The sequence below is a fragment of the Leptodactylus fuscus genome, chromosome 4 (assembly GCF_031893055.1).
Source record: "Leptodactylus fuscus isolate aLepFus1 chromosome 4, aLepFus1.hap2, whole genome shotgun sequence".
Classification (NCBI taxonomy): Eukaryota; Metazoa; Chordata; class Amphibia; order Anura; family Leptodactylidae; genus Leptodactylus; species Leptodactylus fuscus.
In genome coordinates this window covers 68,519,141-68,541,999 of record NC_134268.1, presented here as the reverse complement: position 1 = coordinate 68,541,999, position 22,859 = coordinate 68,519,141, and the positions used below count along the sequence as shown (strand labels likewise).

General features: G+C 41.2%; 2 protein-coding genes across 2 annotated transcripts in view; one reads left to right on the top strand and one right to left on the bottom strand.

Annotated features, from left to right (window-relative positions):
- Positions 1-674: 674 nt before the first annotated feature.
- Positions 675-21,303, top strand: RMC1 (regulator of MON1-CCZ1). The gene is made up of 20 exons (XM_075270605.1): positions 675-982; positions 2,868-2,944; positions 4,165-4,249; positions 4,578-4,634; positions 5,083-5,169; positions 7,578-7,718; positions 8,778-8,878; positions 10,115-10,204; positions 11,598-11,703; positions 11,786-11,897; positions 12,333-12,377; positions 13,284-13,337; positions 14,255-14,383; positions 14,464-14,570; positions 14,687-14,806; positions 16,516-16,593; positions 18,406-18,510; positions 18,982-19,050; positions 19,237-19,462; positions 21,080-21,303. Exons 1-20 carry the CDS (start codon positions 881-883, stop codon positions 21,157-21,159), a joined length of 1,971 nt encoding a protein of 656 aa, XP_075126706.1. The 5' UTR covers positions 675-880; the 3' UTR covers positions 21,160-21,303.
- Positions 21,230-22,859, bottom strand: part of NPC1 (NPC intracellular cholesterol transporter 1) — a 52,278-nt gene continuing 50,648 nt past the window's right edge. Inside the window, exon 25 of the mRNA XM_075270603.1 lies at positions 21,230-21,691. Within this exon, the coding sequence (XP_075126704.1) occupies positions 21,609-21,691 (83 nt within the window). The 3' untranslated portion in view covers positions 21,230-21,608. The remainder of the gene's footprint in view (positions 21,692-22,859) is intronic.

The following is a 22,859-nucleotide window of genomic DNA, read 5'->3' as shown; positions in this document are numbered from 1 at the left end:
TCTATGGCTATCGTAGATTGTGGCGGTATTTACGCCTCTTTGTGGTGTACATGTTTATGAATATGGCGAGGGTAGTGGTGACTATTTTAGTTGGAAGTGGCATTAAATAGTCATGGCCAGTGGCCACCTCCTATATGCACAGCATACCTGGCAGTACCTGATTTTACGGTAGATGTTAGAATGGAGTGGGCAATATCTGAAGCCTCATTCTACTTACACCATTCTAGCGTCTACCATTACAGTCTCTGATTTGTGACTATTTTACGCCACTTTTGTAGATTTGAATCCTCTGCAATATGGTTTGTTCCAACACATGATTATAGCACAACCAAACCTGTATACGTTTTTGTTGCAGCAAGCTTCTTTGCCATCATACACCTCAATATAAGTTGCATATGATTGTACATGCGATTTTTACCTGTTTTTCAGTCTAAAATAGTCCATCAACAGCAAGCTGCACGTACATATTTTGGTTGCTCTACTTGCATGGGAGCAACGTCGCCATGTAACCCTAGTCTTCCAATGGCTTCTTCTCTGTGCTGTACCTAAGGGAAATATCTTAAGATAGACTAAGTTATCAGAGAAGACATAACAACCACCCCCTACAGCTGGGACAACAGTGGACTGTCCCACACACTGGCGCGCGGTCTAGTCAGTGCGGTCACGTGACACTCCAGAGTCGCGGAAGAGGCCGGTCATGTGACTCTCCGTCATCTGGGTTCCTGCACTGTGGAGGGGGTGGCGCATGACTGTGTAGTCCTCGGGTCTCCTCGGGGCTGGAGAGAGCGCCTGTCCGTAGCTGTGGGCTGTGTATGGCGGCGCCGTGATCCCTGCAGCCAGAGCCCGTGACTTACCCGGTGTGAGGAGCCATTACTCAGCTATGGAGAGCCACGACTTCTACCTGGAGCTCAGTGACAGGCCGGTGCTGTTTGAAAAAGCCACCAATGTGAACAGCGTCTTCTTCGATGAGGCCAATAAACAGGTGACAACATGTGTGCTGTACATTGTGCGTGTGAATTATATATATGTATTTATAAACAGGTGACAACATGTGTGCTGTACATTGTGTGTGACTATATATTTATAAACAGGTGACAACATGTGTGCTGTACATTGTGTGTGTGTGAAATATATATATACAGTATATACACACACAACACAAACCCCCGCAGCTACAACTAGGGCTAACGCCCCCTAGACTACATGGAAAGAGCCTGTAACTTCCAAAGTGACCTGTCTGATAACCTGCAGGATAGACTGACTTACTAAGCTTGTGTTGTGAATGCACCGCTGGACACAAGCTTAGCCCTCAGTGGGTTACATATTGATATCATATAGTGATAGCTGTCATAATGTACATATAATACTGTACATAATGTCATACACATAAAATACACTGCCATGCTGTACTAAAAGGATTTATCTGCTTTCTAACATTGATGGCCTGAACCCAGGATCAGTAGTACCCAGACAGTGCATCTCTCACTATAGATTTTAATAGGACAGCGCTGCAGTATCTACCGCTCTTTCTGGGTACTGCTGATCTGCAGGGGTCATGGGAGTTGGACTCTGAAGATCTAATGTGTATCCTAAGGAGAGGCCAACAATGTTAGAAACCAGATAACCCCTTTAATGCCATCATGCTGTAAAGATAAACACAGCCATTCTGTACAAAGTAGTATAAGATACCCAAATACTGACAGGTAGGGTCCCCATAGATGCCAATAACAGAAAATTCTCATTTATAATAATGATTTGTTCTTAGGATAGCACACCAATATCTGATCGGAGGAGATGTGACACACAGGAGATCCAATTGTTTGAATTGGCAACACTACTTCTGCCTTACAGACCAGTAACATGATCTCTTTCCTCACATGGCTTGTTTGCAACTCAGTCCCATTGAAGTGCAATACTAAGCTCTTTCAAAACGCAATTCTGGAAAACTCCTTTAGGCTAAGGCCCCACGGGCCTTAAACGCAGTGATAAAGCGCTGCAGGAAGAACCGCTGCGTGATCGCAGTTTTCCTCTGCAGACTTTCTCTTAACATTATATCTAAGCCACCAGCGTTTCTGTAGATATAATTGACATGCTGCGATTTGCAAAGCCGCAACGGCTTACACGCTGCAATCTTTTCCGCAAAGTGGGGATGGGATTCGCACGAATCCCATCCACTTTGCCTGCACTGTACAACGCTGCGATTTTTCCCACAGCATCTCCGCTGCAGGCAAATCGCGGCGTTTATGTCCCGTGGGGCCCCAGCCTTAAGCTAAGGCCGCATTTTGCAGAAAGCTTGTGTATTTTGTGGCAGATTTTTATGCTTTTTTTTTCCGCCAAATGGGAAATATATAGGAAATGTTTATACTTCTTCCTTCTGATCAAGCCACTCCGGCCTTTGGCTCAAAAAAAAATCACCACAAAATCTGCAAAGCGAGGACCTTAGCCTTAATGCTCCTCCATTGCGGCTGAGTGTTCCCTGTACACAGTAGTGCCAGCAGAGTGACTCCACAAACAATAGTGCCAGCATCATGTCCGTTGCTGCCATCAGAATTTAACGGTATAAATCTGTGGTGGTGAAGTGAATCTTTTAGCAAAATTGTGATCTGGTGCGTGTACACATTTGAAGACATATCGCTGTATTAAACACTGGCTTTGCTAGGAGTTACCCTTTAATATTTACCCCTGTGGTGGTCTAGGATGGTAAACTGTTTTTGTCTGCTTTTTTTTTTTTCGAGTGACCAATTTTAATTTCTACAATCTATTTACTATCAGCGGATGAGCTGTATGTGACTTGCTATAGGCTGTCGTGTATAGTTTAGAGGATGCTAAATGGATTTTGCTATAACAAGAACATTATTCCCCTGAAGGTATTTGCTGTGCGCTCTGGAGGAGCCACTGGTGTGGTGGTGAAGGGGCCAGAAGACAGAATTCCCATCTCTTTCAGGTAATGTTGTTCCAGTGCTAGAACATACTTGTTTGTTTATTGCCTCATGTTATTATATCACAAATTCTAGAATACGAGAGAGGGCTTCCTGAATACTAGAGGTACTCTATATGGGTCTATAAAATACTCTAATAAAACTGTATCATGGGAAACTGCTAAATGGTAGACTCTGTCTTTAGGATAGGCCATCAATATCAGAGGGGTTGTGGCTCCCAGCACCCCGATGATCAGCTAATTGAATTGGCTGCCGTTCTTTCTTTGTATAGTTTGTGTGTCTAGTGCTTGGTCCTATTTAAAGTATTGTCCAATTCTTTCTTATTGATGACCGATCCCAAGGATAGGTCAGCAATAAAAGGTCACTGAGGGGTCTGACACCTCAGACCTCTGCTGATCATCTGTTTGAAGGGACAGCAGCCACTCCTGTAAGCACTGTGACTGCCTCACTGTTTACAATGTAATTCCAGCCTCATCCTATTCACTTCTATGGGCCAAGGCGTTAATTATATTGCACCCCCACCATGATTCAGGGGAACGTGATGTAAATTGTGAAGGGTTATGGCACTCGCACAAGTGCTACAGTCCCTTCACACAACTGATCAGTGGTGCCCTGGGTGTTAGACTCCCATAGATTTTTTTTTATTGATTACCTATCCTCAGGATGTGTAAATCAATTAAAATAAATAAATAAAAACTGGACAACCCCTTTAAGTGAAACAGACTGTACTGCAGTACCAAGCACAGCCACTATAACATCAGCTGTGCCTGGTGAGCAATAAGGAGGCTGCAACTCCTTCAATCAGCTCATCAGACAGAGGGGGTGGGGGAAATAGACCTCTGCTGATCTGATACTCATGGCCTGTCTTAAGTATAGACCAGTAACATTATGGCTCCAGAAAGTCATGTGTAAAGTTTGGAAATGATCATTTTACATAAATTACCATTTATACTATGACTACGGAGATATGAAATTCCTTCTTACTTATTTGTAAAGTATTGGCCCACTTCAGCCTGGTGACTTACTGACTGTTCTGTGCATTCATAGAATTACTGGCAAAAAACCCATGTAGGACACGTGCCTAGTTCTGAGAAGACAGTGCAGCACTGTAGTGTATGCTATAAAGATATAGAGCCATAATCAGACACATAGTCAGAGTACACCCTTCCATATACTGTGGTTGTATTGTCCAGTTGGTTTAATATCACTTTTTGATCTTTGATAGGATGGAAGACAAAGGGGAGGTGAAGTGCATCAAATTTTCTCTGGGAAACAAAATTCTGGCTGTACAAAGGACCAATAAGACAGTGGTGAGTGTGTGGTCTGTAGTTTGTGGCATAGTAATAGAACGTCTTGCTGTCATGATATTTTGCTGCAATTCATAACTATAATAGATAAAGGAAGCAGTATATGTACTATGTGACTTGTATCCAGAGAGCAGATCTCTGGGACATGACTGATGTTATATGCTTAAATATCCAAGATAAGGTATACATACATGAAGATGAAGTATATATGCAGGTATGCAGAGCTCTTCTGTAGGATGGCAGCAGAGGAAGATGATTCAACATCAGTCATTTCTTATTTTTGCCTCCATATATGAATTAATCTTTGGGTGTACTTTGTTTCCATTTACAGGATTTTATCAATTTAATTCAAGACTATTCTCAGTTGGAATACTCTCAGGAATGTAAGGTAAGCTGAACAAAATCTATAATCTCAATATCTGCCTTTCATGTTTTATACATTGCTCAAAAGATCAAGGGCTTTCATTATTGAGGGTCACAGCCAGAGGTTGCATTTTATAACTTGTTTAGCATGTTAATTATGTTATTTCAGTATAGTAGTAAATGGACTGTAACATATTGAGAATATCACAGATGTATAATCCCCTTCTATCTCCTCGGTCCCATAGTCTATGAATGGTGTGGTAGGTTGTATTCTCTATTCACACTGCTCATTACAGCGTTGTGCAGTGAGGAGACATTGGGGATTGGCGCTCTTGGGGGTTCCAGTGTAGGGCTTTATACATACTTATAACCCATCCTACAGATAAATGTTAATTTTGGACAAATTCTTCTAAACCGGATATTGGTTGAGAACATTTTAATATTCTATCCCTTTTATTTTATTTTTTCATAAGACGAAAAATGCTAGGATTCTGGGATTCTGCTGGACCAGCGCTACAGAAATTGTATTCATAACAGACCAAGGAATTGAGTTCTATCAGGTATGGATGTTTTTACTGCTAATCCATTAGGGATATTTTGGATTGGTGTACAGCAGGTAGGGTGATATTCAGTTAGGATTCTGCATCGTGGCAGAAAACAAATCAGATTCTCTAGATTTATCAATGTTTTTACAAATGAACCCTTAAAGGCAAATTCTACACAGTCATTTTATGTATGGAAGTTCACTGCATAATTTTGGGTCAGTTTCTGGGATTCAGGTAGCCATGTTTGGTTGTGGTTATGTGGTCTGTGTGATGACCATGTTTCCCATTCTGATTGTGGCTGGTTTGTGCTGATCTCTCTACATTATAGTAATCTATAATACTCTGAGTTCCAGGCCAATTGTATTTGTCTCATACTCACAGTATCATTTGAGTAAGGGATATTAAATCTGCGGTGAGGCTAGAGCTTACAGCATCCAATGTCACTACCATGCAACAAATTCAGTTCAAATGAACCACAGTTGGTCTGGGAAGTGAGGGCGTCATGTGTATCACAATACCCAGGCCACACATGGTCAGATAAATTGGCTCATACACTAGTAAAATATAGTGGGAAGAATATGCAAATGTGTTTCCAAGGATGTAAATAGGAAACACTGCCTCAGTATGCTGCCCTCTATTGGAAGCCGCTCTCTTGAACATCATTCCGGACTTTCCAACAAGCCTTTATTTGTAATGATGTGGGATTTTGCCAAGTCAGTATCATCCCAACTGTGGATTGAAAAAAACCCTTGATCTAGTAAAATCTAGGCAGGTAATCTCATCATATATTGGTAAATTGTGATTTACTAACGTTCTTATGAAATATGAAAAAAAACAAAAAAACCTTTTAAGTCTTCAGTAGGTGATACCTTTTTTAATGGCTAACTCATAATGATGACAGAATATGACGTTTCGAGCTTCCTCTGAGCTTCTTCTTCAGATATAACTAAAAACACTTTCTAGAGGCTGCATATTTATGTACAACAGGACACATAGGGGTAGAGTTACAGGAGGGAGGGGGGAAAAGGCTTATTACTATATACTTATAACAACAAACAATCAATTGCCAGATCCCAGGTTATCTTAATGTCTGTCTTAATGATTTGTATAAGAAGACATAAACCCACGTGAGATGTTAATTCCATTGTCCAGCGTCTGGAATAGGGTCATGGCCTTGTACTCATAAATCAGTCGCTGTTTCCTTGATTTAAAGTTCCCTTTTAAGATCAAGATTTTCATGTCATTGATGATGTTGTGGTCTTCCTGGCAGAAGTGTTTTGGCACGGGAAGATCAGTTCTCTGTTGTTTGATTGTATGGCGATGTGAATTAAATCTCATTCTGAGTTTCTGTCCAGTCTCTCCAACATACAGATTTTCAGTGGAACATTTGGTGCAAATGATCAAATACACCACATTAGGTGTGTTACAGGTGAACACACCTGGGATTTTATATTCCCTGTTAGAGTTTGGTGTATCTATCCTGTCAGTGGTCAGTATGTCACCTCCAAATAACAAAGGAACATTCCCATGTGGACAGAAGAGGTGCAAGACCTGCCCGCACATACTGACCACTGACAGGATAGAGATACCAAACTCTAACAGGGAATATAAAATCCCAGGTGTGTTCACCTGTAACACACCTAATGTGGTGTATTTGATCATTTGCACCAAATGTTCCACTGAAAATCTGTATGTTGGAGAGACTGGACAGAAACTCAGAATGAGATTTAATTCACATCGCCATACAATCAAACAACAGAGAACTGATCTTCCCGTGCCAAAACACTTCTGCCAGGAAGACCACAACATCATCAATGACATGAAAATCTTGATCTTAAAAGGGAACTTTAAATCAAGGAAACAGCGACTGATTTATGAGTACAAGGCCATGACCCTATTCCAGACGCTGGACAATGGAATTAACATCTCACGTGGGTTTATGTCTTCTTATACAAATCATTAAGACCGCCATTAAGATAACCTGGGATCTGGCAATTGATTGTTTGTTGTTATAAGTATATAGTAATAAGCCTCTTCCCCCCCTCCCTCCTGTAACTCTACCCCTATGTGTCCTGTTGTACATAAATATGCAGCCTCTAGAAGGTGTTTTTAGTTATCTGAAGAAGAAGCTCAGAGGTAGCTCGAAACGTCATATTCTGTCATCATTATGAGTTAGCCATTAAAAAAGGTATCACCTACTGAAGACTTAAAAAGTTTTTTTGTTTTTTTTCATATTTCATAACCACTGGCTAACACGGTATCAAAACAAACATTTTCCTTTTAACGTTCTTATGATATATTCATATTGGAAGCTTCTGACTAGTCTGTTGTTTACTGCTTGTATGTATAATTCGGCTATAGGAAATTGTTGAGCCCTTTACTATTCATATGTCACCTCTATTAAATAGTGTTTTTTGTTTCAGGTACTGGCTGAGAAGCGATCCTTAAAGCTCTTAAAGAGTCAGAGTATTAATGTGAACTGGTACATGTATTGTCCTGAGAGCTGCGTCATCCTGCTGTCTACTGCTAACCTCTGCAATGTGCTGCAGCCATTTCATTTCAAGGTGAGCCTGATGCTTTTAATCTCCTTTATTTATATTATTTTGATTTACTTTTCCCAAAGGAATCTCCATGATAGCATGTAGGGTGAAAGGTCAGAGGCTCACAACTCTACAGTAAAGACTAAATCCCACTCTTGGCTCTTTTCACATTTGTCCTGAAGGCTCCATTCAAAGCCTCCCTTGCAGATTACATCATATGTGTAGGATAAAATGGCACAGCATGCTGCTGGTAAAATAATGAACACCATAAAATGATCTCGACACTTCCACTGACTCTATTTTTCCATAGCCCCCAGCACTCTTGCTTCTACTGCGGCTCCAACTCCTCTCATAAATAGCTGACTGCCATGGTCAGTCAGAAGCATTAAAGCTTTAGCTTCAATAAAAAAAAACTAATGCTGCCTAAGGGTATGTTCACACGGAGTATCTTGCAGGTGGATTTTGACGCTGTTTCCGCCTCAAAATCTGCCACATTTAAATGGGAGTCCCTCGCAGGTCACTTCTCTGCTTCGTCAGGAGGCAGTTGTAGCCCCAGGCCTCTTGGTGCCTTTTGTTTAGGAGCCCATTCTCTTTTTTTTTTTTCTTTTTTTTTTGTGGCAATCCCACTTTTTTTGCGTGCACTGGGTGTAATGTTTGCACAGTTTCGGAGCTGTCAATAAAAAACAAAAACTAGTTGTGTGTCCTTATCTGACTTGTACAGTTTGCTCAATTAGCATTATATATATGTATGGATACTATTTTAGCCTATTTCCTAATAAAAGTTATATTTTAATTTGATTTTGAGAACTGAATATTTTTGTGAATACCCTTTTTGATTGGTAGTCACCCCCTGTGATTGCTGATAACAGGTATCTATTATTGAGGCTAGGGCTACACACTGACTTTGGATTGTGACCCACATTTTGTGGCTAAAGATCAGTTGCATATTCTTCCTTGCAAGTACTGAAAATGAATGTAGTGACATGACGGCCTACAAGCTAAAACTCTCAAAACCCAAACCTTTTGATAACTATCATGTTGCTGTAGAATATTAATTTTATTTTTCTGTTTTGTTTCTTACAGAGTGGAACAGTGGCAAAAATGACAAAGTTTGAAATAGAGCTGCCAGCGTCTACAGCCAAGATGGCAAAGATTTCTGAAAGAGATATAGCAATGGCGACTATGTGAGTGTGGAATGATAAATGCAGGGCTGTGGGGTTGGTCAGCCAAACCTACCTTTTCTGTAGTCCGACTCCATTGGCTCCAACTCAATCTTCATGGTTATGTTTATACAGTAACTCCCTGCATTTCTCCTGGTTTTGCCTCTGTTTTTTTTATTAGCCCACTTGACAAGAATTGGCAAATTGTAGCGTTATTTCAATATGATAATAGATGAGACAAGTGTGGCCAATGTCTGCTGGTGAACAGATCACTAGTAACACCCTTACAATGCCAGTTTTATTAGCTACTTTTTTCCCACATCCCCTATATCAGCACTGCAGCTTTATGAAGCATCTCCGTTCTACAGAGTAACTGGGCCTGGTATTGTAACCCATTCAGATAATTGTGGCTCCTTGTTTTCTACCAAGCTGTGTTGGATATGTTTGTGTTGGTTATGTGTAGTAGCACACTGGCCTGTTATTATACACAGTCCACTCACATTAAAATTACCTGTCAGAATCCAGACTAACCACCTTTGGCAGAGCGGACCACTGCAAGACGTGCAGGAAGAGAGGGGCTGTTGTGTTGATGTTCACTGGGATGTTGAGCCATGCTGACTCCAGTGCCATAGCCAGCTGCGCTAGGTTACGCGGTTGAGCATCCATGGTCTGAACAACTCGATCGAGTTGGTCTCACAGATTCTCGATTGGGGTCAAGTCCGGACAGTTTGCTGGCCAAGGGGGTACGGTAAACTCATCCTGATGCTCCTTGAACCACGCACATACACTGCGAGCTTTATGACACGTCGCATTGACCTGCTGGTAGATGCCATCATCCTGAGGAGAAACAATTCGCATGTAGGGGTGAACATGGTCCGCAAGGATAGATGCATACTTGTGTTGATCCATCGTGCTTTCCACAATGATGAGTGCACCAAGATGACTGATGACACGTGCCTTCTGAGATTGGTTATTTAACGTTTACGTCAAAAGTAGGCGGTGGGCACATTAACATGACTGGACTGTGTATTATGCGGTGCTTAAAAAATCATTTTCTGGTATCAGATCTACTTTATTCTGCTTTCTTCATAAATTCCAGAACAGTTGAATTATTGTTGGAAATGATGATCCTTTAGTCCATTAATTCAGTTAGATTTGGTCATGAGATTTGCAAGATCAGGTCATGGTTTGTACAGAGCTAGATTGTTGCCTTTTACATACAGTTATTGCTCATTTGTTGCTGTTTGTTCATATTTTCAGATATGGTCAGCTTTATGTGTTGTTCTTAAGACATCATGCAAAAGCATCTAGTAGCCCGGGAGCTGAGGTTGTCCTCTACCACTTACCTCGGTAACTATTGTTCTTATTTTTATCAGCCCTGTTCATTCTTGTGCTGTAATGTGTTCTCTGTTTTTCCAACCTTTTTGTATTAATTTTCAATTGTAATTGTGCAACTTAGCATTAGTTATTTTGTAATAATCCTATAATCTAGCCAAGAGCTGCTTTAAAACTTCTGCTCAGAGCTAAAGCTGGCCATACATATTAGACTTTTGTCAGCGAAAATGGCTGACAACTGCATATGTTAAGGGGGTTGTCAGGAGTTAGTTTTTGAGATCAGTACAACAACTGTGCATTCATGTTTTTTTCCCAATATATTGTTGTTGCCATAACTATGCCATTATCAGAAGATAGTGGTGGACGTTCACAATTGGAGATATGCTCCAAAACCAGTGGACATCCAGGGGACAGGCATTGTTGGGATAGTGAACAGCTATAAGTACCTGGGTGGGCTCTACCTGCTTAGGAGGCTGAGGGCCTTTGGAGTCCAGGGGACACTTCTTAGGGCCTTTTTCAGCACTGTAGCACTGTAATACTGGTGGCATCAGCCGTCTTCTTTGGAGTGGCCTCCTGGGGGGTAGCATACCAACCAGGGATAGGAATAGGCTCGACAAGCTGATTAGAAGGGCCAGCTCTGTCCTGGGGAGCCCCTGGACCCAGTACAGGTGGGTGGGTGACAGAAGGACACTGTCTATGGTGAGTTCCATGCTAGAGAATAACTCCCATCCCATGTATGAGATCATGATAGTACTGGGCAGTTCTGTCAGTGACCAGCTGCTTCAGTGAGAAGGAGCGCTATCGGAAGTCTTATCTCCTCACTGCGGTTAGGCTGTCCAATCAACACCTGGCTAAGCATAGATCACTCCATACGGGGAAATGAAAGATCCTTAACCTGTGATATCCCTTCTACTATTTTCTTTACCTTTATCTTTTTATCTGTACCTACTGTCACTGGGGAGGGGGGTATTGGAGATGCTCCGTTTCCAGAAACAGATAGTCACCGAATAATCAGAAAATGTCCCTCACGTGACCGCCCCGGGGATATGGGTAACTATACATTTTTGCTGAATTATGTAATTTAGAAAGTAGGCGGGGGAGGGTTTTTTGATTAGAGTAGGAGTTTCTATTACTCCTGGACAACACCTTTAAGGTGGATTTCACCTGAGAACTCCCATTGAAATGAATAGGAGGCAGAAATTACTTCCGTCAACACAGATTTTAACAACATTTTCTTTTGGAATTTGGCTCTGCCCAAAAAAAGGCAAGATTTAATTCTCAAAGTGGCTTTTTACAAATGCAGTTTTTAAAGGGGATGTCCTTGAGCAGATACATAGCGGTTCCTCTTTTATCAAGTTTTAGTATCTCATCTGTATGAATAGTTTCATTTCCCTTTTTCCTCTCTTAGGGAGGGCCCATGTAAAAAGATGCACATCTTGAAACTTAACCGAACAGGAAAATTTGCCCTGAATGTTGTTGATAACCTGGTTGTTGTCCATCACCAAGATACAGAGGTACATTAGATTTAGGTAATAAATGTTGCTGTAAAGTTGACAGAGGTTGACAATAACTGTTTCTTGTTTGTGCTTCTTTCAGTCATCTGTAATCTTTGATATCCGCTTACGGGGGGACTTTGATGGCGCAGTGACCTCACACCAGCCAGTGCTTCCTGCTCGTTCTATACACCCGTATCAGATACCCATAGCAGGTATACATTTGTGCTACCATGCTCTCAAAGCTAAGGAACATATAGCAGTTTTTGGTAGTGGATACAATAGACATTTGTTTTGTTGTGGGATTTCAAAATTATGGTAACTTCAGTTCCATCCATAAATGTATTTCCTTAAAAGGGTTGTGCCATCCCAAATAACACTTATCCTGTATCATCTGGATAAGGGAGAACTGGTCAGATCATTGGGATCTGGGCTGGCAACCCCATAGAAATGAATGGAGCGTTGATATGGAGCATTCAGAGAAACTTTCTGGTCCCCATTCTCTTGATTATTGGGGGTCCCAGCAGTCGTATCCCTGAATTTTAGCCCCTATTTCTATGGATAGAGAATAAGTGTAATTTGTATTACAGCCACTTGTGCTTAAACCTTCCTCTTAAGACCTACAAACTAACACGTTTGTATCCCTGCAGGTCCATCAGCTGTGACCGCACAGCTTCCTATACAGTGTAAGCTATGTATCCTTTAATCCAGCCATGTACGGCCAACTGCCAGTCCACGGACCAGTACTGGGGCGTGTTGCACCGGTCTGCGTATCGGCGGTGAGGAGTTATTGCTCATCTGGATAAGGTGAGCAAACTGCGGGGTTGAGCCGTGACCTGCAATATGTCCGGGATTCTAGTACTATGCAGGACATGCAGCGGGTCTTGGCTCCACCCCGCACTCACCTACCAAACTTTTGGCAACTACATTACACATCACTGGTCCCTGTGATGTGTAATGTAGCTGTAGTGAAGTTAATAGCAGCATTAGGAGTGATATCCGTCATCAGTATCCATCTTCATAACCTGCAGTCCGTCATCAGTAGCCATCTTAGGCGCACTTAGGCCCACTGAGGCATTTAGCACCTCCCTGTGCCGAACCCCTAGTTACACCTCTGCCCAAAATCCCACTGATTCTGCCTTATGGTGACTTGAGTCACATTAAAAAATAATATAAATTATATAGTTTGCACTTTCTCTTGTGTTTTCATATGTACATGATTCTAATCTACACCCCCTTGCTTAATCCTGCCCCAACCACACCCCTTCCCGCCCCCACCGGGCCATAGAAAAATTGTCTTGCTGAATCTGGTCCCTGGTGGAAAAAAGGTTGGGGACCACTGCTTTAAACCCATCAGTTATTAGCTTGCACTTACAGATTTAGAGGAGAATGTTTTCGATACTAATACATACGGTATTTATACTTATATATCACTGTATCTTAGTTTGTTTGATTTGAAAAGCAAAAGTCCATAAGTTTAGTAACATGGCTACGGTTAAGGCTGTAGCTATATGGAGTAGGTGAGTAGTGGACGCCACCCAGCCCTTGTGCCTAAGGTGATGTGGATGTGTTATTAAACCGTTTCTTAACCACTGGAACAGATTCCTCTTCCTGGATTGTTTTTCAGCCAGACATCATCATCAGCGCTAGTGAAGGTAGGACGTGATTTTATGTGTTTTGAAAATATCTTAAAATATTCTTTACATACATGAGATGTTGATAACCAGTTACTGACCAGAAAGATAACATCTTGGGCTTCCACTTTCTACCAGAAACTTGTCATGGATGTCTGAGACGAAAACCAATTCTAAACTGAATAGATATTCCATGTCTTGTCTTGGTACGCTTCATAGTATTTGTTCATACATGGGATGGAAACTTTCAGCCATACTGACTACATGTTACTGTAGCAGATGTGAGTTGTTACAATGTGTGAGGGTACGTGAAGCTATTATACTGGTTTACAGTGCTGCCCCTATCCATGGCTAGGTCTTGTTTACTGGTCCCTCTCAAGATAGGAAAGGTCACTACTGAGCAAATCTGCAGCCAGCGACCAACGTGTCTGTGTCAAGATGGACCAGGAAATAGAGACAGGCATGGACCCCTGTAGAAGTCCTCCGCTCTTTTTCAGTGGTGACATGAAGCCATTATGTTCTGCAACATCATCACGTCAGAGTAGTCCAGTAACTGCTGCCTTGAAGGGTTATTCCTATCTCAGCCAGATATGGCTGAGATGAGTACGCGGCTCCTTCACCTGACCACCAAGGTAGGAGTTTTGGAAATAGTCGTGTGAGTCTGTCTATGCTATTTCCATAACTCCCATGGAAGTAAGTTTGAGTTATAAGAAACAGTGGAGTACGATAAGATGTCCTGCTTTCACGGCTTTGAAAGTTACAGAAACAGAGTAGTTGACTCCTGGTTACCAGAGAGGCCCATAAACCACATGGAGCAGCCACATTCAGCAGTTTATATATTTCCCAGCCAACTCAGGGAGGCCAGAAATGCTCAGGTGGGAGGTGTTGCAGTATATCCTACCTATGTATAAAATGTCCTATTTCTCTTTTATACGCAGGATACCTCTGGTACTTGCGCATCAAACTTCAGCCGATTGTACACTTGCTTACAGACAAAGGTCGATTGATGGATTTCCTGCTACAGCGCAAAGACTGTAAATCTGTCATTTTATCAGTTTGCTCCCAGAGTAAGTGTTCACGTCTATTCTTTGTGACAAGGTGTATTTGTGTAGGGGTGCGCTCTCTGCTAATTGCTTTTGTTCTTCAGTTTTATCTGAGAAGGATAGAGCGTCCCTGCCTGTCATTGCCACAGTCTTTGATAAGCTCAACTACGAATATAAGAAATATCTGGAAGCTGAGCACAGCTACACAGTGGTAAGAAAAATGTTCTCCTCTTCCTTCTGACACATCAACCCTCTTCAGGCTTCTGGATTATGTATTGAATAAATACAGATATTTACAAGCTTTTCTTTATTATTTCTGAGCTGCAGGCTGTGGAGAGCAGTCAGGGGAGAAGTAATACACTTATGAAGAGACCCATACGAGGACAGGCTGTCATAGATCAGTCTGATATGTACACCCATGTGTTATCTGTCTTCACAGATCTGAAGGTGAGTACAATTATGGCAAAGACGTACACAGACACTCTAAGACCAAGTACCTTGATTCATCTGATTCAGTACTAAGCCTATGGACCAGCACATCCATCATTCAGAATTCAAAAACTGTTCAATACCTTGGCTAGAAATCATATAAAACCTACATCGGTCAAAACACCATACATTGGACGCATTGCAAGTGTAACTTCCATTTTATTTGGGGTTTTTTTTTTGCTAGGGAGAGAAGGGGTTAACATAATACACTTTATTACCCTATCTAACTTTAAAAAAAAAAAAAAAAAAAAAAAAAAAAAATAGAAAACAGGCTGTAGAGTTCCCACTTACAATGCTATGTTCTATAGAGTCTGTCCTGTATACCTGTACTCAGTGTAGCATCTAGAGCTGAAGCCTTTACCACTGGACACTACAAATGGCTCTATCTCTGGTTTTATAGCACAGAGAATCACACTGGTATCACAAGAAAGCTGACCTATTGAGACATAATAAGGTCAAATTACCAGATGTGTTTTTAACTAGGGATATCTCGGCTTCATTTATAAGCTAGTACTTCAGTGGCACATGACTGATGAGAATCTCAGCTTTCCTGTTATACCAGAATCTTTTTTTCTAGGTTTCTCCATACTGGAAATACAACTGTGTAATTTCCATAGTAAGAGCTCAGTTAGAGTTACTAAGGAGAAGGTTACTGCCTTGTATCTATTTAAAAACAAAGTTCACCTTTTTCTGATAGATTTCATTAATTTAACCCCCTCAACAAAATAGCAAAAAATATATAAAATGGGGGTTACATTTTTAGGATTGATGTCTGGAGATTTCCTGATGTTTTATCCTAACTGTATACATTCATGTGTGCCGCCAGTTATAACACCACATTTCATAATTCAATAGTGTAGGTATATATAGGAACCTTTGTAATATATATTCTAATATATCTTATTAAAGAAATATGTTTCATGGAGGCATTGCTGGCAGAGGACTCTTTGGAGGGGTCAGAGGAGTCCAAACTCACTGCTGTTTGGCTGCCATGGCTTTGTTTCAGGAGTCCAATATACCTGATTTTGTAGATGCTATAATATGGGAGATGTGGTTGTGCCACAGAGTCCCTGCTGTCTGGCGCAGATTATGCCACGGCTCCCTTGACCACCCCTCTCTCGCTCTTCTTTTTTTCTTTTGTTCTATTTTTCCCCTTTGTTTCCTTCTCTCCATCCCCCCTCTTTTTCCCTCTCTTTGTTCCTGTTTTCCACATTCTCTGTCCCTACCTTCGGTTTCCTGTTAGCGTTCTTTCCTAGATGGACGCTTGGTGTTAACCCTATCCCCTCCACCTATTAGACTCCTCTCCTCATCCTCCTCTTCTCTCAGGCTTCTTTAGTTATACAGAACCATCCTCCATTTTCAGCCCCATAGAAAATAATGGATCTATTCACTCTGTCTTTTTGTAATCGTCCATGCGACCAATCCTTTAAATTCTAGAACATGTGATTTCTCGTATCCCTCAATAGACTCATAAAATCTGATTACAATAAAATGGACAGATGTAGCAGAGCTCAACCTGAACTTCTGCAATTGGTTAAACTGCTGTTTATCACAGAAGACAACTAAAACCAATGAAAAATCATTGAAAAGTTAGAAGGGATTTGTTCATAGCTTCCTGAGGATGTATGAGGAGCAGAATGTATTCATATGTTTTTCCTTCTGATCAGGAGGCGCCACATAAGTTCATCATTGCTGTTCTCATGGAGTACATCCGCTCTCTGAACCAGTTCCAGATTCCTGTACAGGTCTGTATACACTGGTGGTCTGTATACACTGGTGGTCTGTATACACTGGTGGTCTGTATACACTGGTGGTCTGTATACACTGGTGGTCTGTATACACTGGTGGTCTGTATACACTGGTGGTCTGTATACACTGGTGGTCTGTATACACTGGTGGTCTGTATACACTGGTCTTACCGTTACTATAAGATAAATCCTATAAATAATAGACGGTGTTCAGATGTTCACGAGTGTTATTCCTTATACAATGCTGAATTATAAATTGGGTCAGTCAGACATTGATGTCTCTTTTTATAGTTTTCATCTACAGTCATTCTACAAAAAGGGTCTGAACATCTTTGTAAATACATATCTTGCATATTTATCTGTTAGTTATTTCACTTTATCATGTATTGCAGTACATACAGTGTTTCCCCGAAAATAAGACAGTGTCTTATATTAAATTGTCGTCCTAAATATAGGACCTGTCTTATTTTCGGGGGAACATCTTATGACAACCGGCAGTCATGCTGGCACTTCCTTAGCGGAGTGTCAGCATGACTGCCGGTTGTAGGTAGTGGAAGGGGGGAAGGTATCATACTTACCTTTCCCATCTTCGTAGCAGCGCTGGTGCTGCTGTTCGTCCCAGCATTGGTGGGTGGGACTTAGCGGGCCTTTCGTGGGCAGGGCTTTGCGATCCTCACTTCACTGACACATCAGCTGGCTGGATTCTGAGCTCTGGATTCTGAGCTCCGTGTGCACAGGAAAGCCGGCTGCTGCCTCTGCCTCTGGGATGAGCTGGGAGAGCTACAGCAGCAGGGACAGTGGACACAACAGCAGAGGCAGCAGCCGGATTTCCTGTGCACACCGAGCACATCGCAGTGTTCAGTCGGCTGCAAAGATTTTTGGGCATGCCTTAGTTTCGGGGGGTGACCTATTTTCAGGGAAACACAGTAGATGCAGCATTCCTTACTTAAAAGAATCCAAAATAACACCCAAACGAATAATGGTTTTAGGGGCCTTTTATAGGAACAGAAGCATACCTATGGGCTACAAACTGATGAAGCAATGCAGAGATACTCATCTTTTTATGGATATGCAAATCGGCCTGAATGTGGATTAGGGGTGTGGCCTGATTTACCAGATTAGCCTTAAGACAGCTGTGATGTGGGCAGAGGCTGAAAATGTCAATTATACCTAAAGACATTGGACACCAATTCCAGGGAAAAACTAAAGCATTTGCAACTGTGTGTAGGCAAATCTGACAGATCAGGCCCCATCCCGATGCTTTTGTAGGCTGATTTGCATATACATAAAAAGATGATTATATCGGCATTGCTTCATCAATTTGTGGGCACAAAAGTACAGTATGTGGTGGCTTCTGTTGAAGGCCACTACTCAATACTACTATTGGTTTAGGAGGCATTTTGGACCTGACAAATTCTAGAGATGAGTGAGTACTATTTGAAATGGCACGCACTCATAAGAATGAATGGATGCAGCCGGCACATAGGGATTTAAGTGGCCGCCGGCAAAGTCTGCGTGCCGGCAGCTTCCATTCATTCCTATGGGTGCGTGCTATTCGAAACGGCCATTTCGAATAGTGCTCGCTCATCTCTAACAAATTCCCTTTTAAGTTTCTACAAAAAGATTGTCCTTATGATTTGCATTCTGTACAGCCACTTTGTACAGCACGTACACGTGCCAATATCCAGAATTATGTACAGATATATAGAAATGGTATATGAAAGGTCATTATTAATGTCATCAACTAACTTCATGCCCTTTGTAAAGTCGTTCATATTATAACACTCAGTCTGTGTGTGTCTGTTCTAGCACTATCTATATGAACTGGTGATCAAAACGCTGGTGCAACACAACCTTTTCTACATGCTTCATCAGTTCCTGCAGTATCACGTGCTCAGCGACTCCAAGCCTCTGGTATGTACTCTTAGAGACTTTGCCATTGCTGGTACAACACCTGTAAAGGGATGCTATCATTAGAATTCCCTTTTTAAACTAAATACACATAGAGATAGCCTTCAGAAAGTCTATTGTTCTCTTACCTTTATTCTGATCTGTGCCGCCGTTCCTGAGAAATATCTTCTCTCTCCTTTATGTAAATGAGTTTATCTGCAACAATACGTGTCATCGCTGGGCAGTAAGGAACGCCCCCTCTGACAGTACAGCGCTATGAACTCTACTGTTAGGAGGGGTAGATCCTTGTAGTGAAGTTATTCCTGTCTGGCTTTCCTTGGCATACGATAGATTGTTATAGATGCGTGCCATTTGGTTATTATGGTCACTATTTTCCTGTGGCTTTACAAGTTGCCATTTCTCTATATTATAGCTGAAATAAAGTGCATTTAATGGGCTCCAGTATGTTAATGTGCTATGGTTCTTTGTTCACAGGCCTGTCTCCTGTTGTCATTAGAAAGTGTCTATCCTCCAGCACATCAGCTTTCACTCGACATGTTAAAGGTAAAATGGAGATGGTCAGACCATTCACTTTGTCTCTGGATCATAATCAAATTTTGATACCAGTAGATTAAGTCACCAAATACTAATAAGCCCAAGGAGGGTTTATCTGTAGCCTATAACCATGATACCTAGAAGAGAAGGAGATTTTCAGTTAATATATTTTTTTTTTTTCCCCCTTTTAAATAGAGACTTTCCACAGCCAATGATGAAATTGTAGAAGTTTTGTTATCAAAACATCAAGTGCTGGCAGCGCTGAGGTTTGTGCGCAGTATTGGAGGACATGACAGTGCCTCTGCCCGTAAATTCCTTGATGCAGCGAAGCAGACCAGCGATGACATGCTATTTTATACAGTCTTCCGCTTCTTTGAGCAAAGAAATCTGCGTCTTCGTGGAAATCCTAATTTCACACCAGGTTAGTTGGACTGAGTAGTATTTGTTTGTGGTAAAAAAAAAAAAACCAAAAACCGCCCATGACTGATCTTATTATAGTCAGTCGGGTCTGTCAGGTGCCACTGATGTCTGCAGTTTTAACAGTCCATATTGTGTGTCCTGGTCCTCCAATGGACACCCGTGAATATCGTAAAATGTGTACTAGTTGTGTGTTCCCATTTAAATAGAGCTATGCTACGTTAAGATTATTGTAGTGCTCAGACCTTCATATTCTATGCCAGCATTACCACAGTCAAAGTTGAGGCCTGAGCTACACAGACTTTCTACAGCACTGGTTTAAATAAGTGGCAGCTGCAGCCCAAAAGATTACACGGAATACAATACATCTGTAATGCTATAACTGAAATTAACCTGATTTCAGTTGCAAAACCCCCCAAAACAAACCACTTCCTGAAACCTAGGTCTAAATGATATAACTGGGAGCATGTAGCTGCCACTAGATGGAGCTTACTGTGGACAGGGTACAATGGGATCTCTATAAGGGTGTCATTTCATTGTTTTTCTGGTCAGTCACAGGCCCAGAAGAATAGATTCATAGAACTAGTCTGCCTAATGATGAACAAAAACCACAAGCGATGTGCAGGGTGTCAATAACTTTCTCACTGCTATCACCAGACCAAAAAAAGATGAATTTGCAGGTTTTTTCATCTCTGATTTCAGACCACATTAAGCTTCCCTGAGCAAAAGATGCAGAATTTAATCTTCAATGCATATGTCATACAGTTATGTGGGAAAAGTTTGGAGTAGAAAAATTGAGCTTAGTCCACAAATCTGAAATTTCCTGGGAGAAGAATCTGACTAGTTCAGAACAGCATTACAATATAAACTAAAGACACTTTGTAAAAAATTAAAATTGATCTCCAAAGGAATCTTTCCCAGTCTGCAGTTATTGGCTAGGAAATGGGGAGTGTAAACAGAAGAGTGGAAAGGTTTCCTTTGAGACCATGTAGGTTTTTTTGATGGAATGTTTTTAGTTTGTCCTCTCACTTTATGAATTGAGGACTAAGCTCTGTCCATTTTAACCCCCCCCCCTTTCCTAAATCCTCAATGTACATGGTCATGCAATTAGTTCTGAATCTGTTCCTTGCAAGGGGGAGCTTAATACAGTCTGAAATTATGGGTGTAAAAGTCCTGCAAGTCTAACGTTTGCCTGGTGATATCTGTGAGAAAGTAACTGATGCCCTACAGACCCCATTACAGTCAGTGTGTGTCATTAGGAGCCTAAGTAATATATTGCATCTATGCTTTATCATAATTGCTATATATTATTTTTTAAGTGGTGTACACAATGTATAGTATTTGCAATATTGGTAAATTTATCTAATACTGTAGTGTTATGTAGCTATTTACCCCCATCCAGTAAATGATGAAGAGCAGACTGTTCAGTTCACAGGTTTTATTTAATAAAAAAAAAAAAAAAAAAACTATACAAGTTTAGTTTCCCTTAAAAATGAAACAAATTGGAAGTTACGTGTGGTCAGTGTCCATCCACTCTAGAGTTTCATTCTAAACACTGCGGATAGGCCATGCGGTGGTCAGACAGGGCCGCTCTTCTCACATCTTCTTGTGTCCCGTCCAGGAGAACACTGTGAAGAACACATCACTTTCTTCAAACAACTCTTTGGTGAACAGTCCCTGCTGAAAAGCGCTGCGTCCTAGCCGACATACAAAAGCTGTAGAAACTTTATTTATTACTCTTATTAATAAAAGTCCATGCACAGTCTGGTATAAAATGGTGGTCTCTTGTTTTTTTTCTTCGTCTTGCATATATTTTCTTATGTAAAATAGTTAATGATTTAGCAACTGAATTAGTAAAATATACCATCTGTGTCTGAGAAACATACGAATGTAAAATAAAAGGGGCAGGGGAACTTGCATTGGTTCTTGCATTTATAAAACATCTGACTTCCTCATAAATTATTCTATGAATAAAAAAAACCAAAATGTAACTTTTCTACAGGTGAAAAACTCTGCATATATGTTCTAACACTGCTGTCCTGGTAGAGTCTGTTCCTGAGTGACAGCGGCAATGTTTGTTCAGTGGATGTAACCCCTACGGGCTCATGCACTCTTCCCAGTGATAGAAATCTGCATTGTGCACTGTCACCCTAATGGATTATAAGTCGCTCTTCTTCTGTGCCTCTTAATCTCTCCCGGGCAGCTTGTACTTTAGCTTTGTTCACTCGTGGCCCTGGAAGAAAAAAAGTTTGTGAAAAATTAGTACTGACACTTCAAAACCAAGCGGCAGGCATATGTGTAATATAATGGTTCACTAACAATGTACTGCAAGGGAAAGGGACCCATTAGAGATTGGAATGGTATGTGACAATCTTGGTGAATCTACAGGTATGTTCACAATTTGGCATCTGTCTCTGTATAGAGCACATAGCTGGGGCCCATCATGAGCACTGAAAAAACAAAACAAAAAAAAAAAATGAGACTTGCTGCATAAAGTACATCCAGCAGGGCTCTAGGAAAAAACAGGGGTTGGATGCTCAGCCTACTGACTCCACAGTCTGGATGTGCATAGACTTGAATAAGTCAGGGTTCTGGTTTTTTTTCCCCTCAAAGTATTTGTCCCATTACAGACACTTATCTCCCTACCCAGAGAGGCTTGGATCCAACAGATTGATCATCCAGTGTGCACTGTATACACTGCTATAGGGCTCCTGACACTATAACCTCCAGCAGCCCTGATACTTCATTCTCCTGAGCAGTGTGACACTTATCCACAGGGAGAAGAGAAGTATAGGGGAACAACCATGTTACCAGCTGATACTAAAGTCTGAAAACTCAAAAAGTTCAAGATGTGAAGAGTTCACTTGTGTCATCATACCCATACCTTTACATGACTACCGTAAAAAGAATATTCCCACAAGCAGTCATTGATATAAAGGTACTTTGGGAAGTGTAGGCACTAGGGCTGGGGAAGTTAGTAAATATGAATTCACTCACCATTTCAATTTTGCATTAATGCCCTTGGCTAAACAATCTGTGACTTATTGTATACCATCAGGATGGCTGTTAGGTCACTAACCAGAATTCAGTGGTATTATTGTCACTAGATACATTCTACAGCCCATATTGATCCAGGACTATCATACTGTTTCTCTTTTGGATTGGGTCTATGCACATGAGCAGTTTTAGCAAATAGTCAAAATGTCATGTCTTACTTTCATAGACCCCTTAATACACTAATATGTGAGTGATCCATGAAAAGAAAAAACGCTTCAGGTGCAAAATGTAGGGTAATGGAAATACTCAGAGCAAGATGCACCTGGTAAATGTAGTTTTTCACTAGTAAAGCAGTTATACTAGCAATTGTAGGCTGAAAATGTAATGGAGTTATGGGGGAGGAG

Coding starts and splice junctions, on each gene's coding strand:
- RMC1 (XM_075270605.1), top strand. CDS start 881: ATGGAGAGCCACGACTTCTACCTGGAGCTCAGTGACAGGCCGGTGCTG. Junction 16,594..18,405: donor AGTTCCAGATTCCTGTACAG/GTCTGTATACAC, acceptor TGTCTGTTCTAG/CACTATCTATATGAACTGGT. Junction 18,511..18,981: donor TCAGCGACTCCAAGCCTCTG/GTATGTACTCTT, acceptor CTTTGTTCACAG/GCCTGTCTCCTGTTGTCATT.